The sequence below is a fragment of the Microtus ochrogaster genome, unplaced genomic scaffold (assembly GCF_000317375.1).
Source record: "Microtus ochrogaster isolate Prairie Vole_2 unplaced genomic scaffold, MicOch1.0 UNK41, whole genome shotgun sequence".
In the NCBI taxonomy this organism is placed as follows: Eukaryota; Metazoa; Chordata; class Mammalia; order Rodentia; family Cricetidae; genus Microtus; species Microtus ochrogaster.
In genome coordinates this window covers 2,499,385-2,509,564 of record NW_004949139.1, presented here as the reverse complement: position 1 = coordinate 2,509,564, position 10,180 = coordinate 2,499,385, and the positions used below count along the sequence as shown (strand labels likewise).

At 46.0% G+C, this 10,180-nt stretch overlaps 1 protein-coding gene and 1 pseudogene across 1 annotated transcript; both read right to left on the bottom strand.

The window, feature by feature from the left end:
• Positions 1-738: 738 nt before the first annotated feature.
• LOC101987195 lies at positions 739-2,351 on the bottom strand (annotated as a pseudogene).
• Positions 2,352-7,683: 5,332 nt separating this feature from the next.
• LOC102000305 (olfactory receptor 51G2-like) lies at positions 7,684-8,634 on the bottom strand. Its single transcript, XM_005368828.2, has one exon. The coding sequence runs from the start codon at positions 8,632-8,634 to the stop codon at positions 7,684-7,686; it is 951 nt and encodes a 316-aa protein (XP_005368885.1).
• Between the last annotated feature and the right edge of the window lie 1,546 nt (positions 8,635-10,180).

The following is a 10,180-nucleotide window of genomic DNA, read 5'->3' as shown; positions in this document are numbered from 1 at the left end:
CAGCTTGTAATGTCATACCAGCCATGGAAACAGTCAGGCTGCATCGACAGACAGGGAACCCTGAGAGACATCACCAATGGGACGTGAGAAATGACCCAACAGTTTAGGACTTGTGTTGCTCTTATGGAGGACCTGGGTTTGATTCTCAGCACTTGCATGGTGACTGACACTATCCAAAACTCCAGTTCCAGCACTCTCTTAGACCTGCATAGGCACCAGGTCTTAGACCTGCATGGGCACCAGGAACACACATGATACACACACAAACATGACCCGCCCAGCAGGTCCTAAGTTACTCCATGGTCTGAAGAGGCACTATCTGAAAGACATGGGGGGGGGGCAGAAACAGACGCCAAGCAGTATTCCTTGTCAAGGCATCCCCTTTATTGAAGCAAGTTTTATGCCTTATATACTCCTCAGTGAGGAGCTTGGGCAGGGGGGAACTGAGGAAGGGGGAAAGGGGGGGAAGGAAAGGAGGGACTCGGTAGCTAGGCAGCTAAGCCGGGCAGTTGCAAGGTCAGTGGCTGTTAGTTAACCTGCTGTTAGTGATATAGCAGTGAACAAAGAAGACACTCTGAGGTGCTGTCTGAAGCTTGAATCTCCAAGGTCAGTATACAATGTCTCAGTTAACTTTAAGTTTTTCTGTCTCAAGATTTTCACCTCAAGGCCCTGTGAGGCGTGAGAAAGGAGAAGCCTGAAATGGCTCCTGACACAAATATGCAGGCAAAAGCTCATGCCTTATTCCAGGTATCTGCAAGGGGAAGGATGAAAGGGGAGGATAAAATGACACAGTTCTATTTAAATTTTAAAACATATTTTAAAAAGCATTCATACAGGTAAAATAAATAAATCTTTAAAAATTATAAAGAAAAGAGAAAGACTTTGCCAAGCTCAAAGATGTTGTCACTTAAGTGTGATAGAGTCCAGGGTCCTTCTAATACAAGGCTGAGTGTCTGATTCTCAAGTCTATTCCTTTAATCTTTTTCTTTTTTTTTCAATTCACGTGTTTATTGAGTGCCTGATATGTGCTAAATATTGTTCAGGGTACTTGTTCAGAGAATAAAACAAGGAGCCCTGCCGGGCGGTGGTGGCGCACACCTTTAATCCCAGCACTCGGGAGGCAGAGGCAGGCGGATCTCTGTGAGTTCGAGACCAGCCTGGTCTACAGAGCTAGTTCCAGGACAGGCTCCAAAACCACAAAGAAACCCTGTCTCGAAAAACCAAAAAAAAAAAAAAAAAAAAAAAAAAAAAAAAAAAAAAAAAAAAAAAACAAGGAGCCCTGCCCTCGTGGAGCGCACAGTCTATCGTGTGTGTCGCGCCGCTTCACCTATGTACTGCTTCTGACCCTGGGCAAATCACTGCGCCTTTCTGCCCAATGGGGTAAAAGGAGGCTGGGTTCAGTAGACGCTGAGCAGGGTGTACTGCAAATGCGGACCAGGACACCACCCAGACAGTAGAGAGGGCTGGAGGCGCATCTTTAATAATCAAGTACAGTGAGGAGAAGGGAGAGGAAGGGAGCAGCTACACGAACTGCTGCTGCTGCTGCTGCTGCTGCTGCTGCTGCTGCTGCTGCTGCTGCTGCTGCTGCTGCTGCTGCTGCTGCTGCTTGGTGGCGACCTTGTTGGCCAGGTCCTTGGCTTTCTCTGTAGCTGCCAGTGCCGTCTCCTTTGCTTTTTCTTTGGCCTCGTTGGCTGTCTCAACAAGTGTTCTGGAAGAAGCCTCCTCTTGTAGCTTGGCCAAGATGTACTCAAGGCCCTTCATCTTCTTGGTCACATTGCTTTTGAACCTGGCAAGGCCAAATTACTGGACAGCTCGAGAGACACCAAATAAGGTGGAGGAGACCCAGGCTTCCCAACAGATTTCGGTCCAGCCACTGTTGTCAGAGTTCACACAGTAAACACATCATTCCTCCACCACCATCAGCCGGGCGTGGTTGATGTTCCAGGTGAAGGTGGTCATGGTCTGGTTCTGTGGGTCCACAACCGAGTGAGCAACGTTGGCAAGAAAAAGTCGCTCTGCCCAACGTGGCATTCCTGTTGGTCTTGATCAGGAGTCTCCGAGACAGAAGCTTCTGGTCAGGGATCACCTCCCGCTGTACTATGTCTTCTGTTGAGACATGTTTGCTATAGGGATTCGGGTATCGTTGCCAGAAGGCAGCGAACACTTGGTCCCAGGAACTTCGGAGCACGCTCTGGCCCAGGAAATACTTCACCACCGTCCGGACCCGGATGGGCTCAGCACCCGTGCAGCATCAGGGTGAAGAGCCCGAGGGTGGGAGGCACGTGGTTCGGCGCATGCCCGCCAGGATCACAGCTCAGTCACTGCCGCACCCAAGTCCCTATGGCCGCCATGAATGACTATAAGACTGCCTATTCCTTTGATCTTATAAATGGGAATGTTCTAGCCTCTGTTTGCTGTTTGTTTAACTGCCAATGCATGCCATCTTGTGAGGCTCTGGTTTCTGACAAAAACTGGTAAAACCCTCAGTGAAATGGACTTCCTCCAGGTCTAGAACTGTTGTTACTGGACTTGCAGGTGAAGCAGAAGAGGGGCCAAACCAAATTCACTGATGGTGTTGGCTGGATAGTACTAGACACAGTATATCAAAACGGAAATTTGCAAGCCAGGCCTCCATCTTCTGTATTTATTTTAGTAGTCCTATCTTCCACAGTCCCGCAGAAAAAAACATTTATTCTGACCATGCAATAGTTTTCACAGCCCAGACTTCTAAACCTGTTTTTCATCCTTGTTTCTTGATCTCTAAGGACAGTGTCTGTAACCTTCCAACACGGGGCTCACAAAAGCCTCCTTCTACTTACTGACATGCACAGAATTCACACGACTGTGGCCAGAGGGAATGGGATACAGCAGGGCAAGCTCTTCAGTCACACAATTTTATTCCAATTCACAGCTCTCCATGCTGTCTTCCTGCCCCCAAGATCCTTATTCTCTCTCTTCTCAATTTATGAAAATGACAAATGACCATAATCATTGGGATCTCAATTGTCTAGAGAGCTATAAAGTAAAAGTCCTACCTAGCAGGGTTGTCATGGGCTTTTTCCACCAGGAACATCCACATTTATTCAATAAATACTTGAATAATTCGTATCAAGAGAAAGGTCATAAGTGGAATGAGAATCCTTCGGTCTCCTGAAAGTTTGGAAGCAGTAATGGAAAAGATTCCACAGTGTCCTTGGCTCCTCTCAAGCTGCTGTCTTGGAAGAAGCCACCTTCTTGTGGTCTAGGAGTATAGTTTCCCAAATAGTATCCCGAAGGTCCGTGACTTCCATCCTTACCTCATGCATTCCAGTTTATGTATTAGGGCCTGCTTCCTCGTCTGCCTTAGATATTCAGATGCCCCAGTTCTCTGTCCTCCTGAGAACCAGCTGTTAATCTCTTACCCTTGCATCTACCCCACTCATTCCTGGTGCTAAAGACACATCCATGAACAAACAGCCCTGAATCCTTTGCCTCTTGGAGACTATCAACTGCAGTAGGTCAACTGCTGTGGAACCGATGGAAAGTCTAGCATTACTATTTGTACCTAAGAAACAAGTACCTCCCAGAAATAACTTCCTTAATCCTGACGATAGCAAACTTTCTAACTAAAAGTAAAAGGTACACAGGACAAGAAAGAAAGAAAGAAAGAAAGAAAGAAAGAAAGAAAGAAAGAAAGAAAGAAAGAAAGAAAGAAAGATGATATTTAAGAGAATCATCAGTCTGACTACAAGGCAAGTCAAGATGGGGCCCCCTCTCCTCTACTGCTTAGGGTCTTAGCCGGGGTCATCCTTGTGGATTCCTGGGAATTTCTCTAGCACCAGGTTTCTGCTAACCCTATAATGGCTCCCTCAATCAAGATATCTCTTTTCTTGCTCTCATCTCTGTCCTTCCTCCATCTCTACTATCCCATTCCCTCAAGTTCTCCTCAACCTTCCCCTTCTCCCCTCCTCTTCCACCCTGCCCCTCCCCACCTTAGTGCTCCTAATTTTGTCAGGCGATCTTGTCTTTTTCCAATTACAGGTGGATCTATATATGTTTTTCTTTGGGTTCACCTTATTACTTAGCTTTCAAAGATCATGAACTATAGGCTCAATGTCCTTTGTTTACATCTAGTATCCATTTATGAGTGAGTACATACCATATTCATCTTTTGGGGTCTGTGTTACCTCACTCAGAACAGTGTTTTCTTTTTTTTATTGATTTTTGTTGAACTCCACATTTTTCTCTGCTCCCTTCCCTGCCTCTTTTCCCTCTCCCCTCCCCTTCAACCCTCTCCCAAGATCCCCATGCTCCCAATTTACTCAGGAGATCTTGTCTTTTTCTATTTCCCATGTAGATTAGATCCATATATGTCTCTTAGGGTCCTCATTGTTGTCTAGGTTTTCTGGGATTGTGATTTGTAGGCTGGTTTTCTTTGCTTTATGTTTAAACACCGCTTATGAGTGAGTACATGTGATAATTGTCTTTCTGTGTATGGGTTACCTCACTCAAAATGATTTTTCTAGCTCTATCCATTTGCCTGCAAAATTTACTGCTGTGCAGTACTCCATTGTGTAAATGTACCACATTTTTCTTATCCGTTTTTCCATCTAAGGGCATTTAGGTTGTTTCCAGGTTCTGGCTATAACAAACAATTCTGCTATGAACATAGTTGAGCACATGTCCTTGTGGCACGACTGAGCAGCCTTTGGATATATACCCAAAGTGGTATTGCTGGGTCTTGGGGAAGGTTGTTTCTTAATTTTCTGAGAAATTGCCACACTGACAGCCAAAGGGGCTGTACCAGCTTGCATTCCCACCAGCAATGCAGAAGTGTTCCCTTTTCTCCACAACCTCTCCAGCATAAGTTGTCATCAGTGTTTTTAATCTTGGCCATTCTTACAGGTGTAAGATGGAATCTCAGAGTTATTTTGATTTGAATTTCTCTGATGATGAAAATATTGAACATTTTCTTAAATGTCTTTCAGCCACCTTTAGATTTTAGATTCCTCTATTGAAAGTTCTCTGTTCAGGTCTGTACTCCATTTTTCTATTGGATTATGTGTTCTTTTGATGACCAATTTCTTGAGTTCTTTGTATATTTTGGAGATCAGACCTCTGTCTGATGTGGGGTTAGTGAAGATCATTTCTTATTCTGTAAGCTGTCATTTTGTCTTGTTGACTGTGTCCTTTGCTTTACAGAAGCTTTTCAGTTTCAGGATGTCCCATTTATTAATTGTTTCTCTCAGTGTCTGTGCTACTGGGGTTATATTTAGGAAGTGGTTCCCTGTGCCAATGCATTCAAGTTTACTTCCCTCCTTCTCATCTATAAGGTTCAGTGTGGCTGGCTTTGTGCTGAAGTCTTTCATCCATTTTGACTTGAGTTTTGTGCATGGTAATAGATATGGGTCTATTTTCATTCTTCTACATGCTGATATGGGGTAGTGTTTTTTAATTCCATCTATTTGCATGCAAAATTCAAGATGCCATTGTTTTTTTACCTCTGAGTAGTACTCTAATGTGTAAATTGCCAGATTTTCTTTATCCATTTTTTGGTTGAGGGGCATCTAGAAGCTTCATCCAGCAACTGATGGAAACAGAGGCAGAGACCCACTTCAGAGCCATGGACTGAGCTCCCAAATTCTAGCTAAAGAGTGGGAGGAGTGAGAATATGAGCAAAGAGGCCAAGACCATGATGGGGACACCCACTGAAACAGTTTACCTGAGCTAACAGGAGCTCACCAACTCCAGCCAGACTGGGAAGGAACAAGCATAGAACCAAACTAGTCCCTCTGAATGTGGCTGACAGTTGCATGGCTGGGGCAGACTAAGGGGTCACTAGCAGTAGCACCAGGATTTATCTCTACCACATGTACTGGCTTTTTGGGAACCTATTCTCTTTGGATGATACCTCGCTCTGTCTAGGTATAGTAGGAAGGGCCTTGGACTTTTCACAAAGCAATGTGCCTTACCCTCTCTGAGGATTGGATGGGGGTGAAGTGGGAAGGTGTGTGGAGGGAATGGGAGGAGATGAGAGGAAGGGAGGGAGTGGGAACTTGGATTGGTATTTGTTAAAAATCTAATAAATAAAATAGAAAGAAAGAAGAAACCTCATTTCTCAAGATGAAACCTATACCTGGCACTGGCACTGTTGCCAGGGTCAAGAATCTGTGGCTGGACAGGTCGTGATCTCTAAGGGAGAAACCACGACCACTATTCTGCTAAACAGACACAGCATCCAAAGAACATCATCACACCCATAGATGAGTGCATCTCTCGAGTTTCATCAGACAGCGGCTTTCGGAAGAGCGTAGTGATGGATATGGACTCGCACAACTAGCCAAGGGGCAGAGAATAAGAGAGTCTGAATGCTCAGCCTTAAATGGGATATCCTTATCACGTCCTCTTTGTCCAAGGCTCGGGGATCACTACAGCAGAGATGGAAAGATTATAGGTCACTCTCGGGAAACCATGCCTCCCAGACACAGCTGTGTATACACGTGCAAAATCACAGCAGCTGAGACAGCATGCATAAGACATCTGCAGGCTTCAGCCAGATAAGATCCCTCCATGGAAGAGGGGGATAGGTCCCACCCCTATCTGAGGCAAGCTGTCCAATAGGAAGAGAGTCCATTCTATGTGGTTGCTGATAGGTAAAGTACATCCTAATGAATGGTTGCATACCCACAAATATATAAGCAGCACAAGGTGGACTTGATTTTTTTTAATGAGGGCACAAAGTTAAGAAGATAAAAAAAGAGGTGGGTCTTGGAGGGGTTTGGGAAGGAATGATTATGATCAAAATATGTTGTCTGAAATTCTCAAAGAATTTTTTAAAGATATGATTACCTTTCCCTAAGCTGCAAGTAAGTATAATATTGTCATCTGTGTTTCCCCATCACCCGCCCCCCTCTGTGCTTGTTGACACGGGAGTCAGTTAATACAAAATTTGGGGAAAGGCAAATAAGCATAGTTTATGTCAGTTCTTCCTTGGGTTTATGCACAAAGTGCAAAGGGAAATCTAGGAAGGAGAGATGCCTGTGTAGACAGGGTGCCAATTAGTTTTAACTATCAATTTTACACCACCTAGAACCACCTGAGAAGGGAGTCTCCATTGAAGGATTTCCTGGATCAGCTTGGTCTGTGGGCATGTGTGTAGAGGATTGTCTTGATCATTAAATGAAACAGCCCATTCTGGGTGTCACCATTCCTCTGGCAAGGTTCCTGGGCTGTAAAGGAGAGAAAGGGGTGGCTGAGTACACAGGCTAGAACCCATGTGTTTATTCTCTTTCTGCTCTTGACTACAGACATGATGCTTCCAGTTCCTGTGCTGGCTTCCATTAAATAACAGACTATCTGTAAACCAAATCAAAACTTTCTCCCGGTGGTGCTTTTCACCTGGGTATTCTAACACAGTGGCAGAAATGAAACAGATTGATAGCAACATTCTGTCAGAGATACTGGCAGCCTGGGTAAGATGCTGCAACATGGTTCAGTCTAGAAAGTTCAGCTCTGACTTAGAACATGGAAAAGATTATCGATGGAGTTCTCAGATAAGTTCAGTGTCTGGAGTCTATAATGATAGAAGCTAGGAGGGCCCCCAAAGAGGTCAAAGGTTAAGACATTCAAAGGCCTCAAAAGTTGACACGTTCACTACACCTCACCACCCCAAGATTCATGGTGGCCCACTGAGGTCATGGTGGCCTAGAAAGCCTCAACCCTCTTCTGTTGGAAGCGCTTCAGGAAGCCCTGACGGATCTGCTTGGACTTGATGCAATAGACCACAGGGTTCATGAAGGGTGGCACCAGGAAGTGCAGGTTGGCCATGAGCACCGCCAGAGCTGGGTAGCTGTGTTTCTCCACTCGGTGCAGCACAGACAGCCCCAACTTTGGCAAGTAAAAGATGAGAACAATGCAGAGGTGCGAGACACACGTGTTGAGTGCCTTGAGCCGTTCCCCAGGCGATGCGATGCTCAGCACAGTCCGCAGGATCAGAGCATAGGACAGCATGATGAGAGACGAGTCGAGGCCCAGGGAGAGGAGGATGGAGACCAGGCCAACCAAGCTGTTGATCTGAGTGTCTGAGCAAGCTAGTCCCACGAGGTCACAGTGCAGGCAGTAGCAGTGGGAGAGGACGCTGATCTGAGGAAAGAGCAGGCGCCGGAGAAGGATGGGTGCAGGGAGGTTGAGTAGGATGGCCCTTACTAAAACAGCAACCCCGACTTTGGCCACTGCAGAGTGGGGAAGGATCGTGGCATAGTGCAGAGGATCCCGGATGGCAATAAAACGATCAAAGGCCATGGCCAGTAGCACGCCAGATTCCACATAGGTGAAGGCATGGATGAAGAACATCTGTGCGGCACAGAGGTCGAAGGGCAGTTCCCGAATACCCAGCCAGAAGAGCCGCACCATGGTGGGGAAGGTGGAGGCACAAAGGCCCAGATCAGAGGCAGCTAGCATGGACAGGAACATGTACATGGGTTCATGTAAGGCTGGATCTGTGCGGATCAGGAACAGGATGATGCTGTTGCCCAGGATGGAAACCACACAGATGAGATTGATAGGAACGGAAACCCAATGGTGGGAGGCTTCCAGGCCTGGAAAGCCAGTGAGGAGGAAGGTAGAGTGACCAGGAGCGCTGGTGTTGCAGAACATGCTGACTCCGGGAGAAAACTGTCCACCCTATAAGAAGACACATTCGTTCATGTAGCCACTGATGTAGAAAAGGAGAGTTACTCATAGCCCATAACCAGGCCACTGAAAAACAGCAACACTCCTCCTAGGAGCTCTTGCCTAGTTTGATTTCCTTCTCTGAAGAATGTGTTGTTGGATACATTTCCTGAGTCAATTTCTGATTTTTGCTACCTGCCTTTTCTTTAGCAGGCAGCACCAGCCTTCACTGGGGCCTTAGCAACCTCTGGTTTTCACCTGAGTGAAACCTTAAAGCCTATTCACTGAAAGAGCCTTCTCAGGCTACATGCTGAAGGAAGAATAATTCTCCAAAGAAACGGATGGTGGCCGGCAAGATACCTCCGCTGGTAACAGCGCCTTCTGCCAAACCTGAAGCCTAAGTTGGATCCCTGGAAGCTACACAGTGGAAGAAGAGAATCTGATTTCTACCATTGTCCTCTGATTGGCATGTGGCACACACACACGCATGCACGCGCACACACACACACACAATAAGTGTGATAAATATTTTTTAATTTTAGGATGACAATACAAACAAAACATACAGCCCAGTGAGAGGAAGGTGGCTGCATTGTCCCTTAGAGGTGGGTTCTCCACCCGACACTGCCATCAAGCATGCCCGAAAGGACGGTGGACCCAACAGTGTGTGTGCAGAAGCATCCCCTTAGGAGGCTGGCTGCTTTCCCTTCCCCTGCTGTTGTGTGCATTTTCTGCAAGCCTTTTGGGGGAGGAAAACAGGTTCTTTACTTTGTTATATCTCATTTTTAGTTGCTGTTAACTGTTCAAATGTGTGGAGTATTTTGTACCAATTAATGTGTACATTATATAGTAATCGATTCAGCCAGCTAACATTTTACACCTTAAACATATTTAAATTTTTGGTAAATGTGTAATAATTGTACATATTTGTAAGGAACCATGTGATATTTCAATACACACATGCAATGTGCACTAGTCAGAATAGCCTCTTCAAATGGGCCCACTGGTGACGAATTTCCCTCCTGTGAAGATGAGCTGGCTTGAAAGAAGTGGCCAAGGATTCCTCAGAGTCTGGTAAGCAAGGCAAGATGGGAATTTACCAAATGCATTCAATCTTGCTAGTGCTTTTTCCAGTCCTAAGTCCACCTCGTCCTCTATGTAAAGCTTTCGTGTGTGATCCTGACCTTCCTATAGACATAGGGCTCTGGTCACAGTCTCAACTAAAGAACAGTTTCTCAGAAACCACCCCTTTCCGCCCTCTTACTACAAAAGCTCTTAGATGGGCTCAGTTACCTCGAAGGTCTCTTTTGCTGGGAACAGAGTGGGGGTGGGGGTGGGGGTGAGCTGACAGAGCTCAAGGGCATCACATGATGTCAGGCAAAGCAGAATCACATGCTTCCAGAACCCCAGGATTAATAAAGCTCTGCCCAAGAGCACAGACTGAAGTGTGCGCTCTCCTGTTCTCACACCAGACTGAAGTGTGTGCTCTCCTGTTCTCACAGCAGACTGAAGTGTGCGCTCTCCTGTTCTC

What these genes read in the sequence shown, in the direction of transcription:
- LOC102000305 (XM_005368828.2), bottom strand. Translation starts at nt 8,634, where the DNA reads ATGTTCTGCAACACCAGCGCTCCTGGTCACTCTACCTTCCTCCTCACT.